Consider the following 19,222-nt stretch of genomic DNA (forward strand, 5'->3'; position numbering starts at 1 on the left):
ACACTTAGGTTGGAGTCATTAAAACTCGTTTTTCAACCACTTCACAAATTTCTTGTTAACAAACTATAATTTGGGCAAGTAAGTTAGGACATCTACTTTGTGCATGACACAAGTAATTTTTACCAACAATTGTTTACAGACCGATTATTTCACTTATAATTCACTGTATCACAGTCAGAAGTTTACATACACTAAGTTGACTGTGCCTTTTAAACAGCTTGGAAAATTCCAGGAAATTATGTCATGGCTTTAGAAGCTTCTGATAGGTGCACTTCACAAAATAGATGGCATCATTAGGTAGGAACATTATGTGGATTTATTAAAGCAACATCTCAAGACATCAGTCAGGAAGTTAAAGCTTGGTCACAAATTAGTCTTCCAAGTGGACAATGACCCCAAGCATACTCTCTTTGAATGACTTCTGTAACCGTAATAGCCTTGGTTTCATGCATGTTAACATTAGAAGCCTCCTCCCTAAGTTTGTTTTATTCACTGCTTTAGTACACTCTGCCAACCCAGATGTTCTAGTAGTGTCTGAATCCTGGCTTAGGAAGACCACCAAAAATTCTGAAATCTCTATCCCTTACTACGACATTTTCAGACAAGACAGAACAGCCAAAGGGGGCGACAACATTTTCAGACAAGACAGAACAGCCAAAGGGGGCGGTGTTGCAATCTACTGCAAAGATAGCCTGCAGAGTTCTGTCCTACTATCCAGGTCTGTACCCAAACAATTTGAACTTCTACTCTTAAAAATCCACCTCTCTAAAAACAAGTCTCTCACCGTTGCCGCCTGCTATAGACCACCCTCTGCCCCCAGCTGTGCTCTGGACACCATATGTGAACTGATTGCCCCCCATCTATCTTCAGAGCTCGTGCTGCTAGGCGACCTAAACTGGAACATGCTTAACACCCCAGCCATCCTACAGTCTAAGCTTGATGCCCTCAATCTCACACAAATTATCAATGAACCTTCCAACCTCCCAGGTACCACCCCAAAGCCGTAAACATGGGCACCCTCATAGATATCATCCTACCAACTTGCCCTCTAAATACACCTCTGCCCTCTAAATACACCTCTGCTGTTTTCAACCAAGATCTCAGCGATCACTGCCTCATTGCCTGCATCTGTAATGGGTCAGCGGTCAAACGACCTCCACTCATCACTGTCAAACACTCCCTGAAACACTTCAGCGAGCAGGCCTTTTTAAATGCCTTCCTCACCATCTTAAATAAGCATGCCCCATTCAAGAAATGTAGAACCAGGAACAGATATAGCCCTTGGTTCTCTCCAGACCTGACTGCCCTTAACCAACACCAAAAACATCATATGGCGTTCTGCATTAGCATCGAACAGCCCCCGTGATATGCAACTTTTCAGGGAAGCTAGAAACCAATATACAAAGGCAGTTAGAAAAGCCAAGGCTAGCTTTTTCAAGCAGAAATTTGCTTCCTGAAACACAAACTCAAAAAAAGTTATGGGACACTGTAAAGTCCATGGAGAATAAGAACACCTCCTCCACCAATAAATCCACTATAATTGAGAATTTCAATAAGCATTTTTCTACGGCTGGCCATGCTTTCCATCTGACCCCACAGCAACTCGACCAAGCCTTCCCCATTTCTCCTTCTCCCAAATCCAGTCAGCTGATGTTCTGGAAGAGCTGCAAAATCTGGACTCCTACAAATCAGCCAGCCTAGACAATCTGGACCCTTTCTTTCTAAAAAATTATCTTTCCCGAAATTGTTGCAACCCCTATTACTAGCCTGTTTAACCTCTCTTTCGTGTCGTCTGAGATTCCCAAAGATTGGAAAGCAGCTGCGGTCATCCCCCTCTTCAAAGGGGGGGACACTCTTGACCCAAACTGCTATAGACCTATATCTATCCTACCCTGCCTTTCTAAGGTCTTCGAAAGCCAAGTCAACAAACAGATTACTGACCATTTCGAATCCCACCATACCTTCTCAGCTATGCAATCTGGTTTCAGAGCTGGTCATGGGTTCACCTCAGCCATGCTCAAGGTCCTAAACGATATCTTAACCGCCATCGATAAGAAACAATACTATTCAGCCGTATTCATTGACCTAGGCATTCGACTCTGTCAATCACCACATCCTCATCGGCAGACTCGATAGCTTTGGTTTCTCAAATGATTGCCTCGCCTGGTTCACCAACTACTTCTCCGATAGAGTTCAGTGTGTCAAATCGGAGGGCCTGTTGTCCAGGCCTCTGACTGTCTCTATGGGGGTGCCACAGGGTTCAATTATTGGACGGACTCTCTTCTCTGTATACATCAATGATGTCGCTCTTGCTGCTGGTGAGTCTCTGATCCACCTTTACGCAGATGACACCATTCTGTATACTTCTGGCCCTTCTTTGGACACTGTGTTAACAACCCTCCAGATGAGCTTCAATGCCATACAACTCTCCTTCCGTGGCCTCCAATCGCTCTCAATTACAAGTAAAACTAAATGCATGTTCTTCAACCGATCGCTGCCTGCACCTGCCCGCCCATCCAACATCACTACTCTGGACGGTTCGGACTTAGAATATGTGGACAACTACAAATACCTAGGTGTCTGGTAAGACTGTAAACTCTCCTTCCAGACTCACATCAAACATCTCCAATCTAAAGTTAAATCTAGAATTGGCTTCCTATTTCGCAACAAAGCATCCTTCACTCATGCTGCCAAACATACCCTTGTGAAACTGACCATCCTGACTTCGGTGATGTCATTTACAAAATAGCCTCCAATACCCTACTCAATAAATTGGATGCAGTCTATCACAGTGCCTTCCGTTTTGTCATCAATGCCCCATATACTACCCACCACTGCTACCTGAACGCTCTCGTTGGCTGGCCCTCACTTCTTACTCGTCGCCAAACCCACTGGCTCCAGGTCATCGACAAGACCCTCCTAGGTAAAGTCCCCACTTATCTCAGCTCGCTGGTCACCATAGCAGCACCTACCTGTAGCACGCACTACAGCAGGTATATCTCTCTGGTCACCCCCAAAACCAATTCTTCCTTTGGCCGCCTCTCCTTCCTGTTCTCTGCTGCCAATGACTGGAACAAACTACAAAAATCTCTGAAAATGGAAACACTTATCTCCTTCACTAGCTTTAAGCACCAGCTGTCAGAGTAGCTCACATATAACTGCACCTGCACCTAGCCCATCTATAATTTAGCCCAAACAACTACCTCTCCCCCTACTGTATTTATGTATTTATTTTGCTCCTTTGCACCCTATTACTTCTATCTCTACTTTGCACATTCTTCCACTGCAAATCTACCATTCCAGTGTTTTACTTGGTATATTGTATTTACTTCGCCACCATGGCCTTTTTTTGCCTTTACCTCCCTTATCTCACCTCATTTTCTCACATTGTATATAGACTTATTTTTCTACTGTAGTATTGACTGTATGTTTGTTTTACTCCATGTGTAACTCTGTGTTGTTGTATGTGTCGAACTGCTTTACTTTATCTTGGCCAGGCCGCAATTGTAAATGAGAACTTGTTCTCAACTTGCCTACCTGGTTAAATAAAGGTGAAATAAAATAAAAAATAAATACTTCCAAAGTTGTGGCAAAATGTCTTAAGGACAACAAAGTCAAGGTATTGGAGTGGCCATCACAAAGCCCTGACCTCAATCCTATAGTAAATATGTGGGCAGAACTGAAAAAGCGTGTGCGAGCAAGGAGGCCTACAAACCTGACTCAGTTGCACCAGCTCTGTCAGGAGGAATGGGCCAAAATTCAACCAACTTATTGTGGGAAGGTTGTGGAAGGCTACCCAAAACATTTGAACCAAGTTAAACAATTTAAAGGCAATGCTACCAAATACTAATTGAGTGTATGTAAACTTCTGACCCACTGGGAATGTGATGAAAGAAATAAAAGCTGAAATAAATCCTTCTCTCTACTATTATTCTGACATTTCACATTCTTAAAATAAAGTGGTGATCCTAACTGACATAAGACAGGGACTTTTTTTACAAGGATTAAATGTCAGGAATTGTGAAAAACTGAGTTTAAATGTATTTGGCTAAGGTGTATGTAAACTTCCGACTTCAAATGCAGGTCCTGGATAGCAGGACGCATGGCCCCAGTGATGTGCTAGGCTGTAAACACTGTAGTTTTACATTTGATTTATATTTGTAATTTTGTGTGTTATGATGTGCGATCAATTCAAAGCGTCCTCTGTGGTTCATAGCTGAATGTTCATCTCTGTAAGAGTTCTCTGACATTTTTACATGGATCAGAGGAGGCTGGTGGGAGGAGCTAAAGGAGGACAGGCTCATTGTCATGGCTGGAATGGAATCAAGGGAACAGAGACAAACACATTGTTACCATGTGTTTGGTACCATTCCATTCATTACAATGAGCCATTCCTCCTATAGCTCCTTCCACCAGCCTCCACTGATATGGATCATAGCTGAATATCAACATGCGTTTTTCCAGCACTTCAGGTATAATGCTTTATTTCTGTTCTGAGCATCTACGAGCCCTTGTATTTTGAAAATGGCTGTTTCCACACCTAATGTCTGCTGTTGGTAGTGTTACCTGCATTTCCATTTGACAGTAGTACTGTGTCTCCCGGAGTTAAGCTGCTGTTGTAGATCTCTGTGTTAAGGGCAGTGAGAGGATGGGGAGCTTTTAATGTAGGATTCCTGCTGATTGTTAGCGCCGCATGGCACTGGGTGTGAAAACACTGTTGTCAGTTAAACATAATGACGCTCCCAGCTCATTGTCTTAGTGTGTGTGGGTGGGGTGGTGGCACAGGGACGCAGACAAAACACATGAAATGACATTGGGAGCCTGTTCCCAAATGCTCTCACGGCTATTTTCAGGCGGCACAGAAACCTTGAAAGGGAGTAAAAGTTAGAGAGATCAATGAATGAATAACTAGTGTGTTGGTTAGCCGTAGCCTACTGTATGTAGGGAACATTGCTAGCTGTCAAAAAGGGAAGTGCATCAAGACATGTTGTGACGGAACCTTTTATTGAATTGAAGGGACAGTCTTGAACAGATTCATAACCACCGGTGTGCCGTGATTGCGTCTTCATGCTGTGCGTTGGAATGACAGAGGTGTATGTTCGATATACTGTATGTTGAAAATACATTGGAACGTTGGTCAATGGTTACCGCCCTGCTCATCATGCCTTGCAGGGCATATAAAAAAAAGAAAAACAATTTGACATGTATTTCTCAGTAGGATCTGTAGTATTTATAGGACATTTTTTTGCGTGAAGAACCTTTGAATTCTGAATGTTATGAGGATTGGCTTTCTTTCTGTCTCTGTGTGTTTCTCTGCTTCACTCTTCTAAAAGGCTTTCATTTGAAGCGGGGGCCTGTAGTGCTGTATTGTAGCGAGGAGGAGGACACATACACAGTTTAGTTGTAGTGTAGCGAGGAGGAGGACTGGGAGCCACCAGCCCACGCAGGCAAAGCTGTGAAAACTGTGCATCCAAGCTTGAATCCTCCCCCGTCCTCTGGCTGTTCTCCTAGCAGCAGCCTCCCTCCACAGACCAGCAGCAAACGTCACCCTGACCTCAATGTCAGGCTCCAGCCCAAACCAACCAACCAGTCAAGGAGATTTTGACCTTTCTCTGTCTTTAAAAAACAACTACTGCTTTTTGTCCTCCTGTCCTTAGTGAAATAAACATGTTTTAAACCCGCCCAGGACTGTAGATGTGGTCCTGGATATATTCAGATGACACAGCAAGCACAGAGTGATTGTTTTGAAGAGGGAGTTTGGGTGCTGAGTCAAGGCCCCCACCCATACATCCATCCGCTCACGCATAGTACTCATACATACACATACACACACACACACACTAATACAAAACACACATTCAAATCCAAGCATGTTTCAGACAGAAGCGTCTGGATTTTTTTCTCCCTGGCAGCAGCCTCCCACAGACGTCCTCAAACCTATCATTTTCTCTGCAGTGGAAGAATTGTGACGTACGTTGGTCGGTAGCTCAGCTGAATTTTAAAAAGCTCCACACACCCACGCTCGATACCACTACTGCAAGCATCATTATAACAAACTTTCCTTGCTCTATATCTCCCTTCTACTGTGTGTGTCTGTCTCTGTCAGTGGTTTGCCTTGTTCATGGGCCTGCATTCATTCTGTGTAAATGCACAACGGACAGAATTCTAATAAGATTTGATAATAGCTTTTTGAATTGACCGTGTGCAATCAATGTCACAGCTCGGTTATTATCTCTAGTTTGGGTTGTTGGTTAGGAGAAATGTTGTATTTTGTTGCTGTGTGTGTAGTATGTGTGTGTGGGTGGGCAGGGAATTGTTGGCTGTACTCTGTGTGTGTGTGTGTGTGTTGTTGATTTTCACATAGTGTGAGTAATGTGTGATACATGTATTTCTGTAGTGAGGAAGATGAGGAGGCACTAGGGTTGGGCGGGATCCAGATGTTCATACTGTTTCTGTACTATACCGGTGTATACGGTATTACCGAAAGTATACACGAGGGGCGCTATTTAAAAAAAATATATAGTATTTGTGTGAGTCCTGTGCGTGAGCGGATGGATGCATATGTGGGCGGCCTAGACTCAGCACCCAAATGCCTTCTTCAGAACCATCACACCACCACTCTGTGCTTGCTGTGTCATCTGAATATATTCAGGGCTAGCTTTTTTTTAAATAGATGTGGCTTTTTAAAATACATTTTTGACATGTATAACAATTTAGGTAACAGGGATCTTGATCCAGGAGGGGATTGAATGTCTCTGCTGTAACCATGAAGCTTGATCATGACATCTAGCCACTTTTTTGATTTGCAAGCAAATTAGCAAACCAAATGTATAGCTGGAGCCCTGAGCTGGATATAATTAAATTGACACATCTTACATTTCTTATGTTATTCGTAACTTATTGTTAGCTATAAGCAGTGGCGTAGCACTCACCCCTTCGGTTACCCCCCCCCCTTCGTTATACAGTATAAGGAGACACACACTCGTTCATACACACACACACACACACACACACTCCGAATGCACTGATTGGCGGATTCTTGGCATTCATCACAGCCTCTGATCAAGGTTAAAGTTGTGAGAAATACTCAGTGATGCTCAAGGAAACACAAATGAGTCTTCTCTGGGAAAGTTGAGATGCAGGGTAAAATATTAATATCATTTGAGGAGAGAAAATGCAAAGGTGGAAGGTTCCCTTCTGGAGCTGTCTGGGGAGATCTTCATGGGATTGGCTGTTTCAGAGCTGTCAATCATTTGGGCTGAGATGGACATAACAAATGCTGGCCAGATTGACATGGGGCACACAGTCATCTAGAGCTGAATCACCACACACACACACACACACACACAAAAAAAAAAAATGAGGCTTGATTCTGAAATCAGGGAACAGTGCTCTCTGATGTTGGCTGCTTTGATGATGATGCTGTAGCCATAAAAATACATTTGTGATTATACACTGAACAAAAATATAAACACAACATGTAAAGTGTTGGTCCCATGTTTCATGAAATAAAAGATCCCAGAAATGTTCCTCACACACGAAAAGCTTATTTCTCTCAAATGTTGTGCGAACATTTGTTTACGTCCCTGTTAGTGAGCATTTCTCCTTTGCCAAGAGAATCCATCCACTTGACAGGTGTGGCTTTTCAAGACGCTGGTTGAACTGAATGATCATTATTGTACTGCGGACAATAAATGGCCACTCTAAAATGTGCAGGTTTGTCACACAACACAATGCCACAGATGTCTCAAGTTTTGAAGGATCGTGCAATTGGCATGCTGACTGCATTCGAATTGAATGTTAATTTATCTACCATAAGTCGCCTCCAACATTGTTTCAGAAAATTTGGCAGTACGTCCAACTGGTCTCACAACCGCAGACCACGTGTATGGCGTTGTGATGGCGAGCGGTTTGCTGATGTCAGCGTTGTGAACAGAGCGCCCCATGGTGGCGGTGGGGTTGTGGTATTGGCAGGCATAAGCTACAGACAATGAAGACATTTGCATTTTATTGATGGCAATTTTAATTCACAGAAATACCGTAATGAGATCCTGAGGTCCAAATGTATTTATGGTGTCTCTGACCAACAGCTGCACATCTGTATTCCCAGTCATATGAAATCCATAGATTGGGGCTTAATGAATTTACTTCAGTTTACTGATTTTCTCATGTGAACTGTAACTCAGTAAAATAGTTTTTTCAGTATATTTGTGTGGCTGTAGCCTGGGGCAATGTCACTAGGCCTACTCTAGCCTCAGGCACGGTGTCACTCTGCTTCCTGTGCATCATTGCTGCCACCTTTTTAGTCTCTGATCTGATGACTTCAACCTGTGGAGCTCTGCTCTGATGGCTCGGATTCATTCATATTGTAACGATCTTTAATTGTGAACTTGTCCTGAGAATTATGCATTTTGTGATAACACACACACAGATTTTTATTTGAAATATGAGCTCAAGGAACCCACCTTTTTATAGAAGCCATACCGATGCTTGGTCTCATGAGTCCTCGTGAGTCATTCACACAATGCAATAATACTGACATGCTATTGACAACCTGTAACGTAAGTACACACACTACAATACTACATACACTTTTATTGAATTGGAATGACATGTCCGCGTAAGATAACCTTTTCCCCTTCGGGTGCTGCCATAGACTGTGCAGGCCAGTGGATGAGACTACAAAGCAGATGAAATGCTGTTTCTGTAGTTCTGTTTTACCATTAGTAGTCAGCCTACCGCTGTGCAGGTGTGTGAGGTCAGTCATCAATACCTTGAGACAAAGTGCTTGAAGGATCAACATCTGTACCAATGGAGGCTGCTGAGGGAGGGCAGCTCATAGTAATGGCTGGAATGGAGTCAGTGGAATAGTCTCAACCATAAGGAAACGACACTTGGATACCATTCCATTGACTCCATTCCAGATGTTATTATGAGCCGTCCTCCCCTCAGCAGCCTCCACTGGTCTGTACGTACGTAGTACCTCTGGGTCTAATAATGATGATCATCAATGGTGCTGATGGGGATACTGAATACTGATAGCCATGATGAATAAGGTACTGTCTCAGCTCCCCTCCTCTCCTTTCCCGGCCAGCCAGGCAGCAGCCTGCTGTTGATTGTCAGAGGAACAGCGTGTGTCGGACGTTTTAACACGGACTCGAATCCTCCTATCATTGAGGTTCGCGAGAAGAAAACACGTCATACAATCTGCTAGACTACGGGTCTAGACATTTGTAGCATCTGTGGCCTGTAACTACAGGAAACCACCATAATGTTGTCTGTCTGCTGGTTGATATGAGGCTTTGCTTATGAGTTCCAGCCTATTGTAGTGGAGGGATAAACTGAATGGCGTAAGCGTTAAGACACATTTCTTATTTTATGTGATCAGTGAGTGTCACACCACATGAGATGGATAGATCTGATCATAAGACTAAACTGGCAACAGTTTAATCCTTTCACACAGTGAAAACCTTTGCTTATTGGGTAACATTTACATTTGAGTCATTTAGCAGACTGTTATCCAGAGTGACTTACAGTAATGAGTGCATACGTTTTCGAACATTTTGGTCCTGGGTAAGGAGGGTTCTCTTTACAGCTTTTATTCCCAGTGAAAGGTTTGGTTTCTGAGCTTTCTATATAATTAATCATCAGGTATAATAGAGACATGAGGGGAGCCATAAGTAAGTTTGGGAGGGGCTGAGTGCAGGGGAAACAATCCCATGTAGCAGTACTGCTAAGGGGAGGAACCGCTTAAGACCCAGATACCTCGGCTCCCTGCCTAGCAATAATGATGCAATGTTTAGCGATAAGGAGGAGACTCCACCCAAAGTGGGGTATGTATTCACTACCACGGGTGAAACCATGTTTTTGTCTGACGCAGCTGTGTTGACCCACTGGGAAGAATAAACTTGGTTTAAACTTTCATAGTGTCCGTTGAGTTTGTAGTCTGAAAATTAGAACCTAGCACCAGAAAGTAGGATTTCTCTGTGATCGTACACAGGCACTTCAAATTCCATTGAGGTTCTTATATGGCCTCATTTAAAACCCCTGCACTACCTTCTGGCTTCTCCTCTGTTGTCGTTACGACTCTCTCAGCTCAACTCTCTGAAAACTGGCTGCATACTTTAGTCTAGATTTACATCCACAGCAGAGCAGAGGTACCTAGGCTGCTAAAAAGTTGGCTTACGTAACAATACAATACAGAACAGAAGCCTTTGAACAGTCGTCTCAACCAGCAGAGTTGCCCTAGAAGAATACTGGTTCCAACAGGAGTCAGGCTGCCCCCCCTCCTGGTGGAGACATGTACTGCATCCTGCCTGGCAAATAGTGTTGGATAACATCGTTCCTATTTGAATTTAATAGAGCGAGGAAGGAAAAAAACAAATTACAGGGCCGTAATGAGTTTTTCTATAAAAACTATTTCATTAGACCTGTGCTGAATTAAATGCAGGAGATGGTATTTCCCTGAGGATAGCCCAAGCAAATGTCCTCCTCCTCACATTGGTTTACAGTGGAAACTGCATTCCTTTAGAGAGAAATGTATTTCTGACAGATTCCATAATTGAATTGGAGCTACAGTTTGCAGACTCTATTTAAATATTTATTCTCAGGGAGTTAGTCTGCCAGACCAATATTTTGTCTTTTACCTCTCTCATTGGTAAATAATTCATTTGGCGGTCTAAATGGTTAATTCCCTAGGCCTAGCACAGTTATGGAGAACATTATGAGTTGATATGTATCATGACACGTCATATGTTTTGTATTACTTCTGAAGTAAGTCTACACTTTCTAGAGTTCTCATCCCCTCTACCACCCACACTTCTAATACTGTCAAAAACACTAGAACAATATTTTGTGTTTATTATGTGTTAGGAGTCTCAACCTTAAATGAGTCTTGCCTCGGGCCGGGAACTAGCAGGACCTAGAAAGTTACACCGGAACAATAGAAAGCCCCTGGCTAACATGTGGACACAACATGAGCTTTACCCTGCTACCCATATACACTCTGTATACGTCACAATGACTAGCACAGATGAGATGACACACAAACACACACACACACACCCTGACACCCACAGAAAACCCCCAGACATGGCTAGTCAAGCCAGTTTATCAGAAATCCTCCTCCCAACTGCCACATAGATAAAGTTGCAGAACTGGGGCCACATAATGTGTGTAGCAGCTGTCAGTCGATAAAGGGAAGGAGAGAGAGACGACACATCCTTCCTCTGTTTCCCCAGCCGGGAGGGAATGGACTGAGACTGAAAGTCTGATCCTATGACTGACCAGAGCTTATTAATGGACGTCCCATTCTGGCCATGCTTATTAATGGACGTCCCATTCTGGCCATGGGCTTATTAATGGACGTCCCATTCTGGCCATGGGCTTATTAATGGACGACCCATTCTGGCCATGGGCTTATTAATGGACGTCCCATTCTGACCATGGGTTTATTAGGATTAGCCTAATAATCCCAGCAGTTGTTTTAGGTATAGGGCCTTTAGACCCCTCCTCCTCAGCTCAGAGGATTACCAGGAGGAGGAAACGGCTCCCCGTCACAACACTTGACGCATGGTCGTGTCTTCCTGACCAGGTCAGTGTGTTACAATACAGCTCAGCTCAGCACAGCCACAACACTCCAGAGCTGTCTGCTGGGATTACATCATATGCAGGACTGGGCAAATACTACCTTTTGGATCCAGATTTAGTTTACACTGGAAGTTGAAAGACTAACCTGAGAGGACAGAGAGAATATTAAAAAAGAGAGGAGAGGAAGAAGAGGAATAAAACCACAAGATGGTAATGATGGAATATACCAGCTTGCCTGTCAGTGAGTTTGAAGCGTGAGGGTTGGACGGTGGATTTGTATGGTTAGGTTGTGTCTTGTGAGCCCTTTGGTCCACTAGGAGCTAAAGGAATAAGTCAAGTCAGTCTGTGCCTCTTGAAAGTGTGGGACCATGCTGCTGTATTTCGGGGGCCGCAGACGGACCAGGCACCACCACATCCAGTGGGGCGAAGAGGACTGTCTACTGGCTGAAGAGCCTTAGGTTATTCCCATCCCTGGCTACCTGGACGCAGGTAGCACAAACCTGGACGCAGGTAGCACACACCTGTTCACTACACAGCAGGTCCACATATCGATATGACTAACAGTTCAGTTGAAGCAGCAAGCTCTCAAAGCAGTGCATTTGGAGTATGAATCTATTTGCTAGCTGGTATTTGAGCAGTTTTCATAGTGTTGTAGCTGGTTTCTTATTTGAGAAGCCTGTCTCAAAGACCGTATCCACAGCCCAGACTTCCTGGAAAGATGCTTGGGATGCCTTGAAGGGATTATTACCCTTCAACACAATAAACTGTACTAGACAATGGCATGGCAGTGGGTGTTGTACTGTATGAGTGTGAGATAACATCAACCACTTCAAATCACTCATTCTCTACTCAGGATCTACTCAAGTTATACAAATAAGACACTTGACAAATACCTAGATGGAGACCGATTTAAAGATGATAGCTATAAAGTCACCCTTTTGAAAATAAGGCTACTACTATGTAGAATACAGCAGTGCTCCAGTCAGAGAACATGTATGTCTCTCTAAATCCTTCAAGGGCCTGAGGTTGTTCTGTATAGAGAGAAGTTGCCTGTTTTCCTTTTGGTGGGATGATCCAGTAGACACATGCTGTCTGGGTGCTGCTTTGCTTGGGCCAGCCAGATGTTATCTGTCCAGATGTCCTGTCAGGATCATGTCCTCACAGCCCTGGTTCTCTACATGTGCTCTGATTACTAATTGATAAAGTATTATGTAAAAACATGTTCATATAATGTTTTTACTGTGTTACTAAACAGGTATAAAAGCAACTAAATGGTTACCTTTACAGGTTCTGTTTTTTGATGTCATGTATGGAGTGTTCAAAAATGATGTACTTTCTTTAGCAGTTATAGCCTACTTAGAACATATTTTTACATCAAGCAACTCTATTTTCCAGTGGCCCTTATCAACATGTTTCTCTCTAAACACTTGGGGGCGCTGCTTTTGATGGCATCATCAATTGCCTCAGTGTCCCGTGGTGATAAGAATATGGAATTAGGGCTTAACCTAGTTGGTCAGCTTTGTGTTGTGCCTTTATTCAGAGTGGTTGCCATTTGATTGACCAATGCCTAATTGAACACCAAAGCTCTACCCATGCTGAATATAAAGCTGGAATGTGCCAGATTATGCAGTGAGTTCCTTTTAGAGCCTTAAATGACATTGAAATAACCAGCTGAATACGCATCCGTTTTTGGCAGCCAATCAGTTGCTGACAATGACTTATGAGCTAATAATTGTTCCTGTGGAAAGGTTCATTTACTTATTTTGGGAAGGCGTCAAAGCAAGATTTGTAATTATTACTTAGTGGTATTTTGTAGAGGTGACATTTTACATACCAACTAATTTATCAGATTATTTCAGTTATTAACAACACTGTAAAAATAATTTGCTGCCTGCCATAAATGGTAGTCAGTCGGGTCACTCCTGGAGTGACTAAGTGTGTGAGAGCTTGTGTGTGCTTTTTGTCAGTGCATGTGTATGTAAACACTGGGATCGATCCACTCAAACCGTAGTCCATTATTGCTGTCAGATTACGTGGCAATTAATATAGCAGTGACTGTTACTTTCACACAATTAGGCGACTTTCTGCATTGAGCTATTTTAGCTTTTTTTTTTTTACAATGAACTAGAGAACATATCTTGCCCTTTCAAGCTATCTGACACAAGTGTGCAACCCATGTGACCTGCTTTTACAGGGCCCTAGGATTAGCAGTGCTTTATGTAGAGTCTAAAACTTGGCTACATGGAAGCCAGAACTTCTGGTACTTCCACTCACTCTCCCTCCTTTAGAAAGCCATGGGAAAATCTCTGCCTTTGTGTTTTCCCTATCCCTGCTTGTTCGGTTGCAAGAGAGAACTTGATGGCTAGGGAGGGAGGAATACAGAGAGCGACCGAGAGAGGAGGCACTGGGGACACAAAGTTCTCTTTCATAGCAGTTTGTTCTAGGATCCTATCTTTGTTGACTGCTGCAGCAGTAGTGGATGCTCAGCTCCCTCTTCCTTGGATCCTATTCTTACTGTTCACTCACTATCATCCATTTTACTCTCTGGGGGCTGAAATCCCTCTAGAGATCCTGTGGAGGAACTCAGATCAGTGGAGTCGGTGTGTTTTAATGCAGTGCAGCCGACCCGTTGGGATCCGGTCCTTGTTTTCTGACCGTCCCGGGGGTTGGGAAACTGCTGGAAAGTTCAGACAGACACACTCCCTCACGCTACCCACGGCAGGCAGCTCAGAGATGAAGGATTTTGTCTGCACCACAGGCAGAAAAGGATTGCTCACAACTTGCCAAGAAGGATGTTTTTCATATGTCGCTCACGGCCTCTCAGGGACTCTATGACAAACATGTGTTTGTTTGTTCCAAAGCAAACAGTGGAATGGCTGTTTTAGCTGTCGCTCACCCTCACGTCGGACAGGTAGTAGAAGAAAGTAGAGGAGAGGGGAGAATGCAACCAGCCAGCCACCATCCAGCCTTTTTCGGTGCTGCTGCTGAATGCTGAGTATAAGGCTGCAGGGTTATGGAGGTGGCACAGAGGCTTTGCTCAGGCTTGTTTGAAGTTTTTTTCCCATGTCAAAGGTAAAGGATTACCCGGGGGGTTGGAATGCAGCCTGGAAGTGAAGGTCTCAGAGAGCTACCCTAAACACCACCACACCGGGGAGAGGAGTGTGAGATTATGTTTGCTTTGCGACTGTGTGTATGTAGGTGTGTGCGTGTAAGTTAGGCTAGTTTGTGCATGCCTGTGTGTGTGGGGGAGTTCAGGGTAGTGCCATGCTACTGCTGAGCAGTCGGGCTACGGAGCAGGCTATCCCCGGGGCCACAAGCAAAGCTGTAACAGCCCACCAGTCAGGAGGAGGTAGGACCACGGTGTATCACATCTCTGTCATCCTGAATGGAACTTTGGGGCATGAGGAGGTGGGTGGGGGGTGGGGGTGAGGGAGGGCCTGGCCGCCAGACACGCCTCCCTGGAGCAGAGTCATCCGGCAGCCAGGAGCACCAGGGCACGGCCACAGGCGCTGCAGGGGAAGGAGGGACACTTCAGGCTTGGCAGGTGGCCCTCCCTGAGCCGTACAGGCAGAGTGGGGGGGAGGAGGGAGGAGGCAGTGCAGGAGGAGGAGGAGGAGGGGGAAGAAAAATGAAGACGGACCGGTTTCTCCAACTCCAACAGTTCTCTAGTAACTCAGCAGCTCCAGCAGCAGCCCATCCTTCTCAGATTGACTGGGAGACTGCAGCGGTAGGAGTAGAGGTAAAGGCACCTACAGCAGCTCTAGAGCAACAGAAGACCCAGGTAGAGACCCAGGGACAGGACGTTTCTCCCCAGACTGAAGTGCCTCTCGCTGGGCATCATGGTGGTGTCCCTGCCGGTGGTGTTCTGGCCGGTGGTGGCTCTCCACCCCGGGCTGTGCTCCGCAGGAGGCCATCCCAGGACGGTGCTGCTCCACACAACAGGAGGGCGGTGAGCATGTATGGAGCCGCAGCCAGGCAGCATCGAGGCTCGCTAAGCCGCCAGGACAGACAGGACAGGCCCAGGAGTGTGTGCATGCTCGCAGGCCCCAACCTAAACCCTACCCTATCAGAGCCCGGGTCCCACTCCCAACACACCTCCAGGAGGGGGGCTACAAGGTCTCTGGACGGCCCCCCACAGCAGCGCTGGACCAGGAGGGCAGAGCTGCGGGCGGTGGACGGCCTTAAGCCAGGGGTGCTCCCTCAGTGGACGGTGGCGGGGGCTGAGGAGAAGGTGGTCCCCAGGGTCCGGCAGCAGACCTGGAAACCGAGACCGGTCAGCATGACTGTGTTGGAGCTGAGGAAGAAGGCCTCGGGGTCTCAGGAGGGGCTGGACAGCCAAGGAGGAAGCCAGGGGGGAGGTCTATTTGGCCGCTGGAGGCTGTTCGGCCGACCAGCTCAGGACAAGGAGAAGGAGGAAGCCCCAGACCCAGGCTCCAATCCCAGCAGCAAGCCAGATGCCCCCAAGAAGACCCTGAGCTCCTTACGCCGGAGCCTCAGTCTGCGGATCAGGAGGAACCGGCCGCGGGAGAGAGTGGACATTTCTGAGGTGACAGCAGAGGAACGCTCACGCACTACAAGTATGGAGCAGGAGACATCTCTCCCCTTGCGGCCCTTCTCCTATCTGACTGGGAGGACCCTGCCACCTCCTTGCGAGAGGGACGATGATGGAGGGAGGCAGTTCATTCATTACCACAGCCAGGGCAAGGTTAAGGTGATGGAGGTGCCCCTCTACCCAGCCAAACTGTCCTCCTCTACTAAACCGGCCCAGGAGGAGCCCAGCCTATGGCAGCTCATAGCCAGACGCTTTAGGAGGAAGGAGCAGCAGCAACCGTCCAACGGTAAATGTGAACTCCAGCCCCGACACCAGAGCAAAGAGACTGGCAAATATTCCCTGGGCAGGATTAAAAAGCCTCAGTCAGTTGCAATAGAGACTCTGGCAGACTGCAACAAAGTTCAAGGTAAGATTCCCAGTAAGATTGAATATATTTCCCAGCACTTAGTGCTCCTGTTTCTGGACAGCCCCCCTCAACCACTCTGTCAAAAAAAGTTCCCTTTTATAGTTCAACAGGGCAGCAGGTAGCTTAGCGGTTAAGATCATTTGGGCAGTAACCAAAAGGTCGCTGGTTCGAATCCCGAGCTAACTAGGTGAAAAATCTGTCTGTGCCCCACTTAACCCCCTTTCGTTCCTCTTAGTCACTGGATAAGAGCTCACTTGTAAACAGGAACAGGGGTATTCTGCTCTTTAAGGAATGAGGGCAAATGAAAAACACGTGGAAGGGAACTTTAGGATGAGGTGGCATTTCAAGGTTTCGGGACCCGGAGGTTAGAAACAGTTCACCTTTTAGCTTTTGTGTTTTGTTTATTTACTTTTCCCACAATGCATTTCAAATCCATGTTGGTTCTTATTCAGATATGGAAGAGTCACCACTGAAAACATTTTACATTAGAGATTTGTCATTTGGATGAGATGAGGGTCTTGCCTGTTATCTCATATGAATTTGCCTTGTTGTTTAAAGTTAACAATAGCTGTTTGATGAGAAAAGGTATGGGTGGTTGGTACAGTACTATACAGTCTGATCCAGAAGTGGCTGTGTTTCCCAGAGCCAGTGTGGTTGGAAATGCATGGTAGCTATTGCCTCTGGCCTCGTAGGGACACAGCTTAAAGCAGGAGGCATTAAAACGGTCAGCGGCTGTGAAGGGCCTTGGAGATGCTTTTGGCCGCCAACCAGGGCTAAATTAGGAGGGCTTAAACACTGTAATGATGGGGAACTGAGAGAGAGACTTAAGCACTGTGTTTAAAGGTTAGCTAGCCTAGCGCTGATCTCTATACGTTGACAGTGTAGGATCTTGTGTGTATGTGTTGAGTTACTCATAGAAGCAGACAGAGAAGCAACAATGAGCTATAGAGATTAGCCAATGTACTGAAGCTGTGTTTGCTGTGTACACCATGCAGTTTAGTTCAAATCAAAATTAAGCCTTGTCATAGTCATTAGCAGATAACACATTCTACTATGGTGAACTCAAGTTAAAAACTTGTATCAGACAGGTTTGCGCAACATGCCAAGCATGACACGAAACATTTTCTAGAGTTATGATTGGTGATTGTGAATTATTACCTAATTATTACATCATTTAGACAAATCCACTGCTCAGACCCCCAGAATCTATGAGTGAACAATGAAAGTTTGAGTGAAGTTCAGATTCAAAACAAACACCTGTTGCTGTAGGAGTTGTATCAAACTTTCCAGAGAAACACTTTTTAGATTGTTTTGCGTACTTGGTAAGTTGTTTCTCTGTGAATGAACCACAAATCAGACTATGTACTTTGTGTTGATATCAACTTTAGCAAAGCTTTGTTTCCTTCTGAGCCTAAGCAGTTAATAAGGGCAGATACAGGTACACTTTGTGATTTGCAGTTTATTTGTTTTCCCAATAAGAACTGTTACCAAGGTCACCAAAGTCTTTGTAGTTTTAAGTGCACGTTTAGTGATATTTGTCTCCGTAGTCGAAGTAGGAGAGGGCAGTCAGTCAGGCAGTAGGAATGTAGGTGTGCCGATCACTCTGACTAAAAGCCTAGTCACCTGTCTCTACCTGCCTAAGTGTTTGACAACCTCACCTGGCTGCAAAATGTATCCTAAGAGTTCTGATTCCCAGCCCTTAGTTAGTACACACACACACACACACACACACACACACACACACACACACACACACACACACACACACACACACACACACACACACGTGTGTAATTGCGAATATTAACCAAAAACACATTACATTTACATTTACATTACATTTAAGTCATTTAGCAGACGCTCTTACATTAGCTGGCATTACGATATACTCTGTTTAGCGAGTAACTAATATGGATGTCCAGGTGTTAGTACTAGCTAATGATGAGCTGTTTTCCTGGTTATATTTTTTCCCTTTGGTGGTATAGCCCTACATCAGGGATGAGGGGTTGAGGACCCTGTCCCCCTCACGACTGCACCTCACCCCTACCAGTGGGTGAACAAGGCCATTGTTGTCAGGCCCGTGGAGGAGGGGTGGTTTGAAGTGACGTTTTGTGAGGTAGTCAACACTGCACTCCATCACAGACCTGGGTTCAAATAGGATTTGAAATCTTTCCAATACTTTGGCTGGGCGTGATTGAGCTTGCCTGCAGCAGTAGAACCAATGGAATGGTCTCAAATGTGTAAACCAGGCAGATTCAGACAAATACACAAAGTATTTGGAAGATTTCAAATACTATTTGAACCCAGGCCTGCTTCTTCAAACACATGACGTGCATTAAACTAGGCTGCACTGCGACTAGAGTAAAGTTAGGTTTCCCTCTTGAAATGCCATACACGTCATTGTTTTGTAGGACCAGTCAGGCTGGCAAAATGTTCACTGTGGTACATGTATCTTGCCTAGACTTGGCATTGCTCATTGAGAGTTGTCGAAAGTGTCCTGTGTGTCAACGTGCATTTTGTATTCTTTCATCTCATGACTGATCTCTCTTATAAGAGATCCTCGAAATTGGTCGTGGAGTGTTCAAGAATAACAATACCCTGGCCTTGTTTTTATCATCCCACAATCAACTGAAGTTCATTCATGAAAATAGTTTGCAGCTCTGCTCTTTCTCAAT

At 45.0% G+C, this 19,222-nt stretch overlaps 1 protein-coding gene across 2 annotated transcripts in view; it reads left to right on the top strand.

Moving 5' to 3' along the window:
* The window catches only part of agap3 (ArfGAP with GTPase domain, ankyrin repeat and PH domain 3), a 320,528-nt gene that overhangs the window by 161,419 nt on the left and 139,887 nt on the right, over positions 1–19,222 (top strand). The window contains exon 1 of one of the 2 annotated variants that reach the window (XM_029642908.2): positions 15,045–16,547. The exons of the other annotated variant lie outside the window; for it this stretch is intronic. Coding sequence (XP_029498768.1) covers positions 15,218–16,547 — 1,330 coding nt within the window. The 5' untranslated portion in view covers positions 15,045–15,217. Of the gene's footprint in view, positions 1–15,044; positions 16,548–19,222 lie in introns of those variants that run through there. 2 annotated transcript variants of the gene reach the window in all.

This window comes from Oncorhynchus nerka, linkage group LG9b, assembly GCF_034236695.1.
Source record: "Oncorhynchus nerka isolate Pitt River linkage group LG9b, Oner_Uvic_2.0, whole genome shotgun sequence".
NCBI lineage: Eukaryota > Metazoa > Chordata > Actinopteri > Salmoniformes > Salmonidae > Oncorhynchus > Oncorhynchus nerka.